Source organism: Mauremys mutica, chromosome 8 (genome assembly GCF_020497125.1).
Source record: "Mauremys mutica isolate MM-2020 ecotype Southern chromosome 8, ASM2049712v1, whole genome shotgun sequence".
Taxonomy (NCBI): domain Eukaryota; kingdom Metazoa; phylum Chordata; order Testudines; family Geoemydidae; genus Mauremys; species Mauremys mutica.
In genome coordinates, this window is record NC_059079.1 from 19,295,118 (window position 1) to 19,313,591 (window position 18,474).

The following is an 18,474-nucleotide window of genomic DNA, read 5'->3' on the forward strand; positions in this document are numbered from 1 at the left end:
GAAAATTAACACAATATTCCAGATATTTCCCAGTGCTACAGTTTAATTTAAATCACTTCCAAAGTGACAAACTGAGCTAGAAAAACCACTCATACCAGAATAAGAGTGTGCACCAGGGGAGTTATACCACTATAACTATTGCGGATTAAATTCACACCATCATACTGGTATAATGTCCCATGTAGAAAATCCCTAAGAGACGAGGCTGCTTTTGTAGGTCGGTTTAACATCAGCTGCTAAGGACTCAATTGTGCCCTGCCCCAATTGACTGTGCAAAAGGGCCAGGGTGTATGTGGAGAATTTCCTCCACCCCTTACACCCTGCCAGAGGGACAGGACACAATCCCAATCCCTCCATTTGGGGGAGCACTGCTTCCTCCTGACACCCCCAGAGGTGCAAACCCGGCCAGTACAGATAAGGAGGAGGCAGAGCCATGGCCACACCCCCCTCCACATTGGGATGAGGAGCTGGCCACGAACACAGCCCTAGGCTAAGGTACGATGCAGTGCCCACACTGATCCTGCACTCCTAGGAGCTCGGGGGAGGCTGGTGCCTACTCCCTCAGGGCTAGGGCACTGGGCAGGGATTGTTATAGCATCATTAATAGTTCCAGTACGTGTTGTTGAAAGGATGTCTAATTTCATGAGGCTAGTTAGTACAGCTTGGAAAGTTATATTGTTTGTCAATTTTAGATGAAAGAATGGGACATAAATCTGACAAGAGGGCCACACACAGAGTACAGCCTGGAGTCGAACACAGAGTATGAGTTTCAAGTGAGATGCCGATTAATTCTTGCCAAAAGCTATTGGAGTGGATGGAGTGCGCCCTTTATTTACACAACCCCAGAAGCAGGTGAGTTCATACCCAGGCTTACAAGGGGATTGCTCCATCTCCTGCTGTCAAGCATGACTTTTTCTTATTTTTTTAAAAGTTTTGAATGAGATCACCCCCTTGTTTGGGGGCAATTGTCAAAGGGAGTGGAGTGGTGCAGGCTTCTAGTTACCCTGCTATTGGAACATGTGGGATCAGTACACGGTCAGGTGTACGTTATTGGAGCAGTACCTTATTGGGTGTGTGTATATATATATATATATAAATAAAAGAACTAGATACATTCATGGAGGATAGATCCATCAATGGCTATTAGCCGGGATGGTGTCCATAGCCTCTGTTTGCCAGAAGCTGGGAATCGGTAACGGGATGGATCACTTGATGATTACCTGTTCTGTTCATTCCCTCTGGGGCACCTGGCAGTGGCCACTGTTGGAAGACAGGATACTGGCTTAAATGGACCTTTGGTCTGACCCAGTATGGCCGTTCTTATGTTCAGATTCCCTGGTCAGCGCATGCCAGCTGGAAGTCCAGCCATGCCTAACCCCTGCTGGCTTCTCAGAGCCCCTTTGGGCCAGGGTGCAGGGAATGGGAATGTTAGCTGGGCCCACCTCTTAGTGCTGATGAGAAACCTTGTCTCTGCGCTATGGTGGTGATCAAGAATGCTCCTTATATCTTCTTCTATGTTAATCCAACAAAGTGACCAAGATTTGTCCCTTACCAAGTAAAACAGGAATGTAGCATTTGATTTTCTAATCAGACTAAATGTAAAAAATAGTCACTTCAGCCATTCCCTGTGTGACAATCTCTCTTGCTACAAACACTTCCCATTCTTCCTGGTTGGCAGGCTATAGGGGAATAAAGGCCCACTGTAAAGATATTTGTGATGGCATGTGACACATCATTTCCCACTTGACAGCATAAAGGGTACATTTTTTAAGACGGGCTGAGGTGCAACCTCTCTTTTGACAGCTGCAGTTAGGTAACTAGAGAGGCAGGTACCCAGGTTTGCACCTGAGATTCAAACACACACGCAAAAATACAAATACAAGTGCATCTGCAAAGAGGAGATTGACCTTTTGTAATGTTTGGGCTTTCACCTTTTGGTGGTGTTTAACCAATCAGGGTAGATGTCATCAGACTAGTTAGTGCCGTTTTTTAAATGACTGAGTCAAAGGAGACACAAGGTGAGTGAGGCAATATCTTGTATTGGGCCAACTTCTGTTGGTGAAAGAGACAAACTTTTGGGCTACACAGAGCTCTTCTTCAGGTCATTTGTAACTCAAAAACTTGCCTCTTTCTCCAACAGAAGTTGGTCCAATACAAGATATTACCTCATTCACTTTGTCTCTAATATCCTGGAGCCAACATGGCTACCACAACACTACGAACAACATCAGTCAAAGGAGACAGCATATCTATCGGTTAAAGTAGGAGATTTGGAGTCATGACATCACGATTGTGTTCCTGGCTTTGACAATGACTAAACCTCTCTGCACCTCAGTGGGTACAATACTCTTCTAGATGGGTACAATATTCATCTACCTCATAGGGTCATTATGAGCCTTAACGTATATAATGGTCTTTACGTGAAAGGCATTGATATGAGCACAGAGTTCCAGCGCTAGTTACTGCCTCATGTTTTAAACTGAGCTAATAAAATAATTGCTGTACCCATTCTGCCTCTTCTCTAATGCAGCTGGCATCAGCCCTGGCCAATGCACTGTGACACCTTTCCTTAGATCACTGCCTCCCAGCAGTGGCACATGCAGGAACGATACAGCAACACCATCCAAAGCTTGAGCCAAAGCCACTGCAGTCAAAGGGAACCTTTCCATTTACTTCATTAGGCTTTGGATCAGGCCCTGGATTAGCATCCCATTAGCGGACATAGGTTTTCAAAGATACCATGAATACTTTCATCCTGGGCAGATATATGAATCACGGTGGAACTCACACTTGTCATAAAGGCACTATGTTACTTATCTATTTGCAGTGTGCCTCATCTTTGAAAGTAGAGCAGAGGGCTATTTCCTGGTATATCAACAGCATAATTAATTTGATCCAATTCTTATGTACAGTTGGATTATTCAGTCATTCTATGTGCTCTGCTGTCATGCAGAATGCCACTTGATTCTGAACAGAATTACAAGTTAACTCCCCAATCCTGCAAACTCTTACACTCCAGTCACTTCCCACATGTCAGCAGCCGTAATGACTGTTTGCAAAGTGTTTTCCAGAGGAAAAGCTCTTGGTATTGTTGTGCCAGGTACTGTGTGCCTTTTGGGCAGACACACCGTTGTACCGCCACTTTGGCAATTATAAGGCCAGTCAAATTAATTTTTCCCTCAGCCTGACTGAATCGTGGAGACTACATACTCAGGGCTCTAGTCTCCTATAGATACAGAAAAAGATTCGATTTTTATGTAACCTTATGTAGGTTAAATACCTACATAAGCAAAGGCCCCGCAAATTGATGGGCAAATAGAGTTAACAGCACATCTAGGCAAGAAGTGGTCTCACGGTAGTGTTTTGCTGGTGCCCTCTGCTGGCTTATTCTGGGTATGACATTGTCAGTAGCCAGAAAGCTTGCGGGTTGATTTCTGCTGCCATCTAGAGGTGATTTATCACGGACTGTTATAGGAGCAGACTCCTCAGCTATTCCTTGAACAGTCCTGATTCGAGCCCCAGACCCTGATGTGATTAGGGTAACCAGATGTCCTGATTTTATAGGGACAATCCTGATTTTTGGGTCTTTTTCTTATATAGTATCAGAGGGGTAGCCGTGTTAGTCTGGTTCTGTAGAAGCAGCAAAGAATCCTGTGGCACCTTATAGACTAACAGACGTTTTGCAGCATGAGCTTTCGTGGGTGAATACCCACTTCTTCGGATGCAAGTCTTCGGATGACTGCTTGCATCCGAAGAAGTGGGTATTCACCCACGAAAGCTCATGCTGCAAAACGTCTGTTAGTCTATAAGGTGCCACAGGATTCTTTTCTTATATAGGCTCCTATTACCCCCCATGCCTGTCCCGATTTTTCACACTTGCTGTCTGGTCACCCTTAGATGTGATGGCTGCTCAGCCTCTACCCCTGTTGATTAGGGCATTTGAGATTCTGTTTTAATAACGCAGTCACAGGGTTGGTTCGTTTTTAAACAAGAACTTCACAAGGTACCTGATGTGGCCAAAGTGGAGGGGGAGCTCAGGAGAAAGCAGAGGCTGCTGGAACATTACAGCCTCCCAACCTTCTCTCTCAAAGGGGAAACGGGATAATTTGTGAGGTGTCTGGTGGTTGTGAGAAAGCCATTTCCCATTGAGAATGGTCCCTCTGTGAAGGGGAGTTGAAAGAATTTAATACAAAGCCCTCCCCCCAGGCGGGGAATGTATGTAAATGCTGAAAAATACCCTTCCTCTCCCCCCACCACCTCAAACACACACTTATTTCATTGAAGACATTTTTCAGTTGCTTATGGACCAATGCTAGGGCCCTGGGTAACAAGCAAGAGGAATTAGGAGTTCTCACTGATGAGAAGAAAGTGGATACAATTGGCATTACTGAAGTCTGGAGAAAAATTCACATGATTGGAATGTTAGAAAAAAACAAAAACAAAAACAAACCCCAAACCAACCATGGTTATAACCTGTTCAGGGTGGCATTCTCCATAAAAGACACCATTGCCTGTTTTAGAGTTATCAATACCTTGGAACCACAGCATCTTGACTGCACGTGGATCAATGTGCTAACCAGAGCTGGCCAGAAACGGAACTTCTGTTCTGCAGAAGACTTCAAAGTTTCAGAATAAATTCCATCCCAGTTTGGGACAAAAAGTAAAAACTTTGAAGTTTTTCATGAGACAGAAGTTCCAAATCCTTCCAGTTTGGGAAAACCAAATGAATGTTTTTGCCTTGCCCGTTGCCCACCTGGAAGGCTTTTATAATTTGCCCTCTATACCTTCTAGGGAGGCTGCTAGGGTACCATCAGTTTGATTTTCCTGGTGGAAAAATAGAAAATTTCCTGCAGAAAAATTTGATTTTGCAAACGTAACCCACACACCACCTGGGTGTGGCGTAATGTCCCATCTAGCAGCACTGAAGCCACTTAGAGATTAATGAGTCTGCTTGACAGCCTTAGCTAAGTGCCATATGGCTTTTAGCTCATGCAGTAGAGACTCATGCATTTAGCTCCAGAGGTCCCATGTTCGATCCTGCCTGACGACGACTGGGGTCTGTCGGTGTTACACAAAGATATTTTCTGTTGGAAAATCATTCAGACAGAAAGTTCCCAACCATCTCTAGTGTTGACTAACAAACCCCAGGAGGAGGATCTATTACAGTGCACCAAATCAAACCAGAGAAGAACAGGAATTACTACTTATGCACCTTTCTGTTATGTGTGGAAAGAAACACTTGTTATGGAGGACTTCAATTTGGGAGACGTATGATGGAGGTCTCATGCAGCCAGTCGTTAGTCACTAGAGTTTTTTAAACTTATAGGTGATAGTTTTCTGACACAAAAGGTATTGCACCCGCCATAATTCAGGAAGTGCTATGGGCTGTATTATGCAGGAGGTCAGACTTGATGATCACAATGGTCCCTTCTGGCCTTAGCATCTATGAGGTAAGTATTTTGGACCTCATTCTGGTGGATACAGATGAATTAATCACTGGCTCACTGGAATGGAAGCTGGTGGTTGCCTAGGGACCAGAAATCATTACCTGATTACATTCAATATGGGCAAACAGAGGACAATCCCAACCAGTAATATATATCCTTGCTGCTTCAAAAGCAATAATTTCCCAAAGCTACAGGAAATGATTAGCAGAATTGATTGGGGAAATATGTAAATAGAGATTAGGAATTTTAACAAGAATTTGAGGATGTGGCTGGATCACCATCTCTAGAGCCAGGGGCTGCTCCAGGCCACAGCATGCCAAGCGCATGCTTGGGGCGGCATGCTGCAGGGGGCGCTCTGCCGGTCACCGGGAGGGCAGCAGGCAGCTCCGGTGGACCTCCCGCAGACGTGCCTGCGGAGGGTCCGCTGGTCCCGCGGCTCCGGTGGAGCATCCGCAGGCACGTCTGCGGGAGGTCCACCGGAGCCGCGGGACCAGCGGACCCTCCACAGGCACGTCTGCGGGAGGTCCACCGGAGCCGTGGGACCAGCGGACCCTCCACAGGCACGTCTGCGGGAGGTCCACCGGAGCCGTGGGACCAGCGACCAGCAGAGCGCCCCCCACAGCGTGCCGCCATGCTTGGGGCGGCAAAATGGCTAGAGCCGCCCCTGTCTAGAGCACCCCCTTCAGAGCATGGCAGACTCCTCACTTAGCTCCTTCCTGGGTCTCCTGGCAACTTTCCACAGTCCAAAATATTTCAAACCTTCTGAGTTCTAATTTATTGAGTCTTTACATAGTTTCCAGTGGCCCTGCAGGCCCACACCCTTTCCTCTTGACAAAGGGATTCCACAGCCCTCTTTCTATGGCTTGTGCTGTGCTTCTCCTGGTCCCTATACGTTGCCCTCCACCAGTTCCACCCAGGCTGACATCAAAGGCTTTCATGAAGCAAAACTCAAAACAAAACCTTCATAACAACTGTCCTTTCTCCAAGGCATCTCACTGGGGTGCAGTCTTCCTCTACAGGTTGCAGGCCAGGTCACCCCACCAGGCAGCAGACAAGCAGTCTTCCCTTTCTAGAGTCTCCCCTGGTGCCCCCACATCCTCCCTGCTCTCTATTCCTCCTCTTGTTATGAGTGAAGAGGCAGCTTATATACACCCCTGTTTTCTCAGACTTTGTGCTGGCTGGCTGAGAGAGGGGGGATACTTATGCCAACATACAGCACAAGGCACTTAGCCCTGAGGTCTTAAACTGACAGGAACCTGGGTTTCCCCCAAGTCTAACTATTACCCTGGGACTACTTCCTCTTTCCCAACATCTGATCCAGAACTCCTGGAACAGCATTTTGCTTTCCCAATACCTCTTAAAGAGGACAGACCACCTTGTAACAGAGGGTCAAGAAGCCATGATTTCACAGTCAAACCTGATTCAGTGGCAAAGTGAAGGTAGCAGCTAGGAATAAAAATGCAACAAATAATAAACGGGGAAAGAGTGAAACAGATAGCAATTGATATAAATTAGAGGTTAAGAAGTGCAGAAAATAGATAAAGGAAACCTAAGACTTCAAGGAAAAATCCATGGCTGGCAGGGCTAAGAATAAAGAAGGAGTTTTTTAAGTATTTTAGGAATAAAAAGGAATCGTAGCAGGCCCATTACTAGATGGAGATGGTAAAATTATTAATAATGATGCAGAAAAGGCAGAAGTGGTTAAAACATTTCTATTCTGTTTCTGGAAAGAAGGAGGAGAATGTTCTTATATTGCATGAGGATGATGAAGTACCATCCAATCCATTAATAACCAAGGAGGATGTTAGACAACATCTACTAGGGATCAACATTTTCAAATCAGCAGGCCAGGATTTCTTGTGCCAAGAGTCCTAAAAGAGCAGGCTGAGGAGATCTCTGTCCCACTGATGTTCATTTTTAATAAATCTTGTCATATTAGAGAAATTAGCACTCTTTCAGTCTTCTGCAATGTGCCAATATTCAAAAAGGGCAAGCAGGATGAGCTGGGTACCTATAGGCCAGTAAGCCAGAACAAATAAAGGAGAAACTGATACAGAATTCAATTAATAAAACTAAAGGATAGAAATATAAATAATGCAAGTCAACATGGTTTTATGTAAAATAGGACTTGTCAAACAAACCTGATTTCATTCTTTGATGAGATTACAAGTTTAGTTGATAAAGATAACTGCATAGATGTAATATACACCTTACCCGATATAACACGAATTCGGATATAACACGGTAAAGCAGTGCTCCGGGGTGGGCGGGGCTGCGCACTCCAGCGGATCAAATCAAGTTCGATACAACGCAGTTTCACCTATGACATGGTAAGATTTTTTGGCTCCCAAGGACACCGTTATATCGAGGTAGAGGTGTATTTAGACTCTCGTGGGGCATTTGACATAGTACTGCATGACAGTCTGACTAAAAGGTTAGCGCTATATGATATAAATAGAGCACATAAATGAATTAAGAGCTGGCTGACAGATCTCAAAAAGTAGTTGTTAATGGGGATGATCATTGAATGGGAGTGTTTCTAGTGGGGTTCACTAGATGTGATGCTAGTCAACATTTTCACAATGATCAGAAAGTAAATATAAAATCCCTGTGAGAAAATGTGTAGATGACACAAAGATTGATGGAGCAGTCAATGAGGGGGACAGGGCAGTAATACAGAGCAATCTTGATTTCTTGGTAAGCTGGGTCCTGTGACGAAGTCCACTCCTAGCTAGTGGCACCTCCTCGTGGCCATCCTGGGGATTAGCTCAACCAATTTGCACCCTCCTCTGATGGTGTCTTCACCCACCCTGTCTCACCCTGTGATCCCTCTCGCTCCAGGAACTGCAGCCTCCTCTTTGACGACTAACAGCTTTATTTGGGCATAAGCTTTCATGGGTAAAAAAAACACTTCTTCAGATGCATGAAGTGAAAATTACAGATACAGGCATAGATGTACTGGCACATGAAGAGGAGGGAGTTACCTTACAAGTGGAGAACCAGTGATAAGGCAGCCAATTCAGTTAGGGTGGATGTGACTCACTCCCAATAATTGATGAGGAGGTGTCAATACCAAGAGAGGGAAAATTGCTTTTGTAGTGAGTCAGCCGCTCCCAGTCCCTATTCAAGTCCAGATTAATGTTGTTAAGTTTGCAGATGAATTCTAGTTCTGCAGTTTCTCTTTGAAGTCTATTTTTGAAGTATTTTTGTTGAAGGATGGCTACTTTTAAATCTGTTCTTGAATGTCCAGGGAAACTGAAGTGTTCTCCTACTGGCTTTTGTATATTATCATTCCTGATATCTGATTTGTTTCCTTTTATTCTTTTATTTGGAGACTCCGGTTTGGGCAATGTACATGGCAGAGGGGCATTGCTGGCACATGATGGCATATATCACATTAGGTAGATGTGCAGGTGAATGAGCCCCTGATGGTGCGGCTGATGTGGTTGGGTCCTATGATGGTGTCGCTGGAGTAAATATGGGGACAGGAGTAGGCAACGGGGTTTGTTACAGGGATTGGCTCCTGGGTTAGTGTTTCTGTGGTGTGGTGTGTAGTTGCTGGTGAGTATTTGCTTCAGGTTCGGGGGCAGTCTAAGCGAGGACTGGCCTGTCTCCCCAGGTCTGTGAGAGTGAGGGATCGTTTTCCAGGATAGGTTGTAGATTGTTGATGATGCGCTGGAGAGGTTTTAGCTGGGGGCTTTACATGATGGCCAGTGGTTATTCTGTTATTTTCCTTGTTGGGCCTGTCCTATAGTCGCTCTGTCAATCTGTTTCCTCACTTCCCCAGGTGGATAGTGTAGTTTTATGCCCAAATAAATCTGTTAGTCTTTAAGGCAGGGCTTTGGAGCTGTGCTCCAGCTCCAGGCAAGAACTTGCAGCTCCACTGCTCTGGAGCTGCTCATGCTCCAGCTCTGGGCTCCGTTCCAAAGCCCGGCTTTAAGGTGCCACCGGACTTCTCATTGTTGTGGTGGATACAGACTAACACGGCTACCCCTCTGATACTAGCCTCCTCTTTGTGACTCGGCCCTCCGGCTGGGTCACCAAACATGTTCCCACCTTCCAGACTATTAAAGTCCCTCTTGGCAAATAGGCGCAGGCAGTCTTCCTGCTCACTGCCGCCACTTTGTCAGTGGCTGGTAGGGGGACCCGGGTCCTCCCTCTACTCCAGGTTCTGGCTCAGAGGCCTTCTCATCAGCAGCCAAGGTTTGACCTACCCCATACCTCACTGCTCTTTCCCCTGAGCCTTGCCTACCTCTCTGGCTCTCCCCCTCCTCTGGGCTTGCCACACCACAGCCTTCTTCCCAGGGAGTAACTGTGCTACTTGCTCTAGCCCCAGACACACCTCCCTTCTCCCAGGGAGCAACTGGGGACTTCTTCCCTCCAGTCCCCCTTCTGCTGTATGGCTTTATGGAAGTCCCACCCATTCCTGCCCAGCGTCTGTTCCCAGTCAATCCCCTGCTCCCTGGCTCCTCCTCCAGGTGCAGTCCATGGAGTTAATTGGCCTGTCTGGCCATCTGAAAGCCTTCCAGTCCTGTGTGGGGTAAACACCCCATCACAGGCCCATTCAAATAAAATGCATTTTAAGGTAGTCAAACGCAAAGTTAAAATACACATCTAGGAACAAGGAATGCAGGCCACACCAACTGAATGGGGGGCTGTATCCTAGAAAGCAGTGACTCTGAGAAGGATTTAGGGGACAAAACAACTGAACATGAGCTCCCAGTGCGATAACATGGCAAAAAGGAGTAATGTGATCCCTGGATCTGTAAGTATGAGTAAGAATAAGGAGGCAATTTTACCTCTGTATATGGCATTGGTGAGTCTGGTACTGGAATATTGTGTACAGTTCTGGTGTCCACATTTTAACCAGGATACTGAAAAATTGGAGAGGATACAGAAGACAGCCACAGAAATGATGCAAGGTCTGGATAATCTCAAACTGTTTAGCTTATCAAAAAGAGTGAGAAGTGACTTGATTACAGCCTACAAGTACTTTGTGATGACAACATTCTTTAACGAGAAGACAATACTTTAATTTAGTGGAGAAAGGCAAAACAAGAACCAATGGTGGGAAACTGAACTCAGACAAATTATAAATTAGGCACAGATTTTTAACAATGATGGTGATTACTCACTCGAACAAACTACCAATGGAATTCCCCATCTCTTGGTGTCTTCGGAGATCATGACTGGATGCCTTTCTCAAAGATAGGAGTTAACTTGTGTTTGGCTATCAGGCAAGTTATCTCAATGCAATGGTAAATAGGTGAAACATGGCTTGTGATACAGATCTAATGGTCCCTCTGGCCTTAAACGCCATGAATCATCCATTGGTAGGTGGCCCATCACAAAGTATCTATAAGTGCCAAACAATAAAACCAAACCACAAAAGGCTCATTTTATGAAGGGATTAAGAAACTAATCAAGTATTCATAATACTAAAGAATAGTAATAATAATTAACTCTACCGAGTTGGGTTGTTTCCCTTTGTCTAGTGGCAGAGTTATGTACCAGCAGGTCTCTGAGACCAGGCAGGCATCATCAACTCCTTCCCTGCTGTCTTAAGGAGCTAAACTAAAGGCAGCTCAGTTCTTAATTATTATTAGAAAGTTTATAGAAATGTATCTGCCAGAGCCTGTGTCTCAGAATGCCCCCAAGGGGGTGCTTTGAAAATACTTGCTGACGCCATTTGATTTTAATACTGAACTAAGTCATATACCAAATCATGGCCATTACCTTGTTCATTTAAATATTAATACCAGAAATCACCCATTCAGTTACTGTACTTCTTTTGATTGCAGCACCTTCTAAAATCCTGGATGTGTGGAGGGTTATGGGTCCAGTATACATGAACGGTAGCCGAGAAGTGACGGTCTTGATAAAGGTAATGCCATTTTGTTTCTCAAGCCACATGGGATTCTAAAATACCATTTATTATTATTATTATCATTATTATCTGTATTACTGTAGCATCTAGGAGCCCCAGTCATAGGCCAGGACCCTGTTGCCCTAGGTGCTGTATGGACGCAAAACAAAACAAAACAAAAAAAAACGCCCCTGCCCTGAAGCGCTTACAATCTAAATAGACAAAAGAGACACAGGGTGGGGTAGGGGCAGAATACATCAGCAGCAGGAACAGTGTGATGGCAGCAAACAGCATGTTAGTGCCACTGCTTTTCTGGGGGAGGAGGGTTAGGATATCAGCGACGCAGAAGGGAGAGGGGACACTGACAGACAGGGAGAGGGAGGAGAAGGTAAGAGGAGTGAAGCTGGGATGAAGAGACTCTTGGTACGTCTACACTGCCAGCTAGCTTGGGCTGCGGGGCTGTTTCATTACAGTGTAGACCCACAGGGTCCTAAAGCCCAGGCCCCACCCTGAGCCCAGATGCCGACACTGCAATGAAACAGCCCAAGCCCAAGTCAGCCAGCCTGGGCCAGCTGTCAGGGGCGGCAGGTTTGTATAATTTTTGGTGGTGCCCAGAACAGGTCCAAGTCTTCTGCCCCCCCCCTCCCGCCCCACAGCTGCCTACGGCTCTGGGAGGGAGTTTGGGTGCAGGAGGGGGTTTGAGGTGCAGGCTCTGGGCTGGGGCAGGGGTTTGGAGAGTGTGGGCGGGAGGGATGCAGGCTCTAGGAGGGAGCTTGGGTGCTAGGTGAGGGCTCTGGGCTGGGGCAGGGAGTTGGGGAGAGGGGGTGAGGGGTGCAGGCTCTGGGAAGGAGTTTGGGTACAGGAGGGGGTGAGGGGTGCAGGCTCTGGGAGGGAGTTTGGGTGCAGACTTTGGGCTGGGGCAGGAGGTTGGGGTGCAGTGTAGGCATACCCTATGAGGGAAGGAGAGGGTGATGGTTGGAGTAAGCAGCCAGTCACCAAAGGGCAGAGAAAGTCCTGTCAAAATGGTAGAAAGTTCTCCCAAAAGGACTAAGGTCCCTGCTTTGGCTGCTTCTGCCTCTCTGGCTCGCTGGTCTTTGCATCTTTCTCCTAAGCCCATATGGTGGGGGGAGGGGGAAAGGGAGAGGAGAGACACCCCTGGATCCTGATACCCTGTAAGGGAGGTGAGGGTTGCTCCCCTGCACAGTTATGGGCTCAGGAAGGAGGGGAGAGAAGAGATTTTAGTTTTGTGGCTCTAGTGCCGAACAAAATTGGGGCTCATCTGGGAGTGTTCCACATCCTGGTTATATGGGAGTTCAAAGCTACAAGAAAAAGTGATGTTTTTCTTGTACAAGCAGTAACCAGCCAGTTTGTTTGAAGGAAGAAAGAGGACAAAGATGATGACATGCCTGTATAAGCTTTAGGCAAAATTTGTTTGTGCCTATTCCTTCAGGAGAAATTGTTCCAGAGTATTCTGCATGCTAAGTTGATGAGTCTCACTCCAGTCCTTTGAAATCCTCTGTCAATTAACAATACTCTTGGCACATAGTTACAATTTCATGCGGCGCACTATGCTGGGGATGGTGAACTTAGGAATGTGTTCCCCAGTGGCAGCAAACACCACACTGTTCTATAAGGGCATTTGTTTTTCCATTGTTTTCAGCCTCTTGCTCCAAAAGATGCCAGAGGAAAAATTCTGGGTTACACGGTGTTCCATGAAAGCCGGGGAGAAATGGTTAATTTATGTAACACATCAGACACCCAATGCAAAGTTCTGGTTTCCCCAGCAATGCGTACCATCCACGTGACTGCATATAATTCCAAGGGAAGTTCCATGCCAGCCAATATAACAGTGACCCAAGAGCACAGTAATGTTAACGGTAAGATTATGCACACATCATCATTCGCTTTAACTGAAATCTGATTTTGTCAGAACTGGAAAAAAAAAGTCTTCTGTTTATTGCTTTAAAGTGGAGAAAACCCTCTGGAAATTCTGCTCCTACCCACTTCTTTTTATAAATGAATTTAGTGCTCTCCAGAAGCCCTGGAGACAATAAGCAGCCATATATTTCAAATGTTCCTCTGACCATGTTCAACAATAGGTTTAAAAATAAGTTTTGGGCTGTCTGCATTGGCTGGCACCAGCTGACACAACTGTGCTGCTTAAGCAGGTCTTGAAAGCAGTCTCAGAATGTGGGCAATTTCCCTATGTACACAGGACTTTAGTGAGAATAACCCCTTTCATTTCCAATAAAGGCACGGTTTCACCTTTACATCTCGTCATTTAAAACAACAAACAACAACAAGGAATTAGAAGTAGTTTCAGGGTCTACATCTGCCTCAGATTCCCCAGGCCAATGACTGTGGTTTTCCACAACCACATTTTCCTGTTTTCTAAAATGTTTCTTGCACTCAGCAACGGGGGAAAGTCCCACAGACACTGCAAGTGAAAGGGGTTATATAGTGAAAATGACTAAATAGAAAGTGCATTAGGTAAATAAAGTGGAAAAATCAGATTGTTCTTGAGTCTCTCTATTAGAAGAATTAGAGGTGTTTCTTGTAAAAAGCAACAGGTACAGATTTTCAGAGAGAGAAAAGGTGCGATAAACTCAACAATGGGCCTTTAATATATAAAATGCTCCATGTCTGTGTAAAATCTCTTCCTTTCATTTCAAGATCATTTCTTAAATTATTTCAGAGCATAGGCAGTTTTCCTGTGCAGAATGGGCCACTTAATGGGCCTTCCTATGACTGGAAGGATCCGGCCCACCTTAGTCATATCACTCCTCCTACCTCTGTTTGCAGATTTCCTATCCCCCACCAACATGCAGATTAGCCATGATGACCACAGAAGAGTCTGTGTCAAATGGAAGCTGCCTAATTACACTGGAAGATCAGTTCTGTGGTTCATAGTTGAATGGATTTCTGCAGCTCAGCATAATCAGCAACACAATTTTTTATGGAAGAAAGTCCCCAGCCAGGATACAGTTACATATATAGAGGGTAAGATATGGTAACAATCTTTTTGCTATTTACTTTCTGTATAGTGCTATAGATGTACACAAGGCCTTGTAGCTCAAAATACAACAAAAGAAAACAAAGGAACTGTGAATTTAAATTGAGCCCCAGGTCTCTGGTACTTTTAACAGTACAAATATGACAAAGGAGAGCAGGTGGATGTTTGTAGCAGATAGGCAAGAGGGAGGAGTTACATGGTCTGAAAGAGGTTGGGGCAGGAAATGTGGAAATTAATGGGGAGGCTGTTCGAAATGTAGGATGCTCTGTGAAAAGAGGGACCAAGTCACAAAGAGGGAGAAGACATGAAACTTGGCTAGATTGTGGGAAGTAGTGTAGTCATATGTGGGCTGGGAAGAGTGGTACATATGGAAATATGTCTATAAAGAATGAAAGGACAGGAGAGGAGGTAGTAATATGTGAGGCAGCAACTGTTTTCTGCAGTTATTGTTGCTGAACAATTGTAGGGGACAAAACCTGCAGGCTTTACTCAGGCAAAATTCCCACTGAGGTCAAGCATCCAGCTAATAAGGATTGTGGCATGTGTCCCATTATGCTGAATGCAGCATTGTTGTAGCCATCTTGATCCCAGAATATGAGAGAGAGACAAGGTGGGCGAAGTAATGTCTTTTATTGGACTAACTTCTATTGGTGAAAGAGACAAACTTCAGAAGAGCCCGATGTAGCTCAAAAGCTTGTTTCTTTTACCATCATCAACTTCTGTTGGTCCAATAAAAGATATTACCCTCGCCCACCTTGTCTCTCCGTTATGTTGACTGCAGATCTCGTCAACAAAGTGTTCCTGGTCCCCACATTTCCATGCAATCATTGGCATTTTACTCCCGTAAAATCAGTTGGCATAGGCTTGCTGAATTGCATATAATGGGATCTGTTTTCCTGAGCAGTGTAGCAATTTAGCCTAGGATGAATCTCCAGTTAACCATATTAGTTGGAAAAAAGATTATGTACTGATATATTATGAGGAAAATGTGAGAAACCAAATTCAAGTGAAAACTGGTAGCTGCTTTCATCATAATAAATACAACTGTATAATAAAAAATTAACAGATCCTTTGTAGTCACCTTCTCATTGGATGGCATGTTACATTACAAGTAAGACATGTAAATGAATATGAAACTAAAATCCCTTCCATAAACTGTTAATGAATATGGTCTTTACAGTGGAATGTACAGTGCAGAAAACAAAGTCTCACTGTAATTGACACACAATTAATTCTTCCATCTGATAAACCATGTGTCACCACAGAGATTATAAAATTTGCTATGGCACATATGAATTAATTTTGCTAAATTGGCAGCAATGCATGTTCAGGAAGTTTGGGTCTGTAGTTTTTATTACTGAAATGTGAAAAGTTTGATACCCAAATTCTCTCACAACACAATTCTCTCCAGCGTTATGTATCAGAACAGACCTGCCATACATAAGTTAGCTATATTCAATCTGTATTCAACTGAAATTTCCTTCTGAATGTTTTAATAATATATTTCTCTTTCTAGCATTTTTTAAAACCACAAGTCACTGGGGTGTCAAATATCCACAGGGCTTTTCATCTTCAAAGGACTTTACAGATATTAACTAATTAATCTTCACTGCAATGTTAATGAGTGCTCTTCCATTAGAGATAGGGAAGTAGAGAGAAGTTTCCAAGAAAATTTGAATTTGTAAAAAATAAATACATTAATTTTAAAAGCCCCAAAAATGGAAATATTTCAGCCAAACCCCAAAATATTTAGGTTTGGCCATGCTGCTGCAGGCAGTGCCTCATGGGAAGTGTTGTTCAGTTGCCTCACATCTCCATTGTCCTGTCCTCTATGGACTAGGCTTCCCACCCAGACTACATCTTCCCATGATGCACAGTGCCAAGGTCACCCATGATGCACTGCTTCCCCTCTCCAAAAGGAGAGCCCAGAATGTATCATTCAGTAGTTGAATTTTCACTGCAAAAAAATGAAGTTTTCCACCAACACCCTCCCCCGCCCCTCAAAAATCTGACAAAGCTGGATAGTCAGTCTGAATGATGGGAGTAGAATTCAAGCATTTCTAGTCCTTCCTGTTCCCATATAATCAGACTAGGCCTCTTTTCACTTTTTCTTTAAATATCCCATTAGAATTTTCTGCGGTTTTAACTTTAACTTGCACAGAAATTTTAAATAAAACTAACATTCGTTTCAGGAGACCTCACAGCAGGAATTCACATGAACATTTCAGTATATGCAGTGTATCAAGATGGAATAAGCAAGCCATGTCCTGGCCAACTTTATCTGGTGGATTTAGGTAAGTGTACTCTTGTGGTAAAGTCACTGCGTACTGAGATGGAAGTAACTTTTCAGTGTTCAGTTTTATGGAAAACAGTCTTCCCCTGGGTCTTTCCATGATTTGGCAATTTTGTAGAACTACTTGATTTTATAAACTATGGCTAAACGTATCAATTTTCTCCCACCTTCCTTGAACTATAGAGAAAAGCAGAACTTTAGAAGGAGTTTAAAGAAGGCGGGGGGAGGGGTGGGGGTTTGGATACCACAACACCGCTAGCAGGAACCTTGCCAATACAGTTGCACTTTGCCTTTGTGTGGGTATAATGTAGTTTGCAGCTCATGGGACACAATGTAATTAAAGCTGATGCTGAAGGGAATCAATTTTCACTTTTCAAAATGGTACAAATACTGATGTGTTTGTGAATTTTCATGAGAATCTGCAGATTTGGTCATGGGGAGAATTTTCACTTTGTAATGGAAGAGGACAAAATTTTCTTCTTTTGAGGGCACATCTGACAATTAAAGCCCATGCAATGTGAGGAAACACCATAATTTTTATGGGCAGAAAATGGCGAAGCTGTGACCCTTCCTAACCTCCCCTGGAGAAATAGCCATGTAGATCCAGAGCCAGGCCCTATGTGGTCTAAATATAGAAAAAGAAGAGAAAGCTTTGCATAACCTCCAGTATTCTGGATGTCCCTGCCTCCCTTGTAGGATAATTGAGTGGCCTCTAGCATTGTTTTGGCCTCTGTTCTGCTTGGGAGCCAGATGCACAAAATTAATTGAGATGTTCTGTGCAACTGATCCTTGGCCAGACCACCAGCTGAAATGACACACTGGGACAAGCCAATAGCCAATCAGGGATCTTCAGAACAATATGGGAGAACACAAGTGTTTCCCTCTCCTACAGCTACTCCACATACTTTCACACCCAAATCAAAGGGAAAGGGTCCTGTTTTCTCCTGGCCTGGACTCATGCAATCTGTGATGTACACAAAGCCCAAACCTGATCTTTTGTTCTGGATCAATAGAGACACACTTTTGGAGGCCATCAGAATTCTACTGGCTATTTTCTTCAGTAAAGAAAAGCTACTGTACCCGTAACTGGAGACAGGGACAACATATGTGCTTTTTCCATAAAGCCACAAAATCATTTTTCATGCTGCTCTGAATAGATTTCCAGATGAGCTACCTGAAGTTCTACATACATTGCCCCTCAGACAAACTGGCTATGTTTCTGGCCAGGATTTTTCTCAGGGGCAGTCCGGCCAATGTTTTCCACCAAGGACGCATGACCTTGAGTATATACTCAAAGTTATTTGATCACTGTTTTCAGTGTTGTCCTTCCTCAAAGACAAATTGATTGTCTCCAGTGTGGTGATCTAGTTACTAGATCAGCAGACAGGGTTCCCATAGAAACTAACCAGGCTACTGATATTCCATCTACTCCTTGTGAGGAGGGAAAAAAAGGATCAGTATAAGCAAGACACTAAATCTTAAACTCTCAACAAGACATAGCTTAGGGTGATGTTTGCTGAAGACACTACAGGATCTAAGTATAGAGCAGGGATAGGCAACCTATGGCACATGTGCCGAAGGCGGCACGTGAGCTGATTTTCAGTGGCACTCACACTGCCCGGGTCCTGACCACCAGTCCAGGGGGCTCTGCATTTTAATTTAATTTTAAAGGAAGCTTCTTAAACATTTTTAAAACATTATTTACTTTACATACAATAGTTTAGTTATATACTATAGAGACTTATAGAAAGATCTTCTAAAAACGTTAAAATGTATTACTGGCACGCGAAACCTTAATTTAGAGTGAATAAATGAAGACTCGGCACACCACTTCTGAAAGGTTGCCGACCCCTGG

General features: G+C 44.3%; 2 protein-coding genes across 4 annotated transcripts in view; one reads left to right on the plus strand and one right to left on the minus strand.

The window, feature by feature from the left end:
* The window catches only part of C8H1orf141 (chromosome 8 C1orf141 homolog), a 127,284-nt gene that overhangs the window by 54,350 nt on the left and 54,460 nt on the right, over window positions 1–18,474 (minus strand). The gene's annotated exons all lie outside the window — the stretch shown is intronic.
* The window catches only part of IL23R (interleukin 23 receptor), a 45,808-nt gene that overhangs the window by 16,406 nt on the left and 10,928 nt on the right, over window positions 1–18,474 (plus strand). Inside the window, exons 7-11 of the mRNA XM_045027689.1 lie at window positions 693–852; window positions 11,249–11,331; window positions 12,974–13,190; window positions 14,116–14,313; window positions 16,519–16,620. Coding sequence (XP_044883624.1) covers window positions 693–852; window positions 11,249–11,331; window positions 12,974–13,190; window positions 14,116–14,313; window positions 16,519–16,620 — 760 coding nt within the window. The remainder of the gene's footprint in view (window positions 1–692; window positions 853–11,248; window positions 11,332–12,973; window positions 13,191–14,115; window positions 14,314–16,518; window positions 16,621–18,474) is intronic.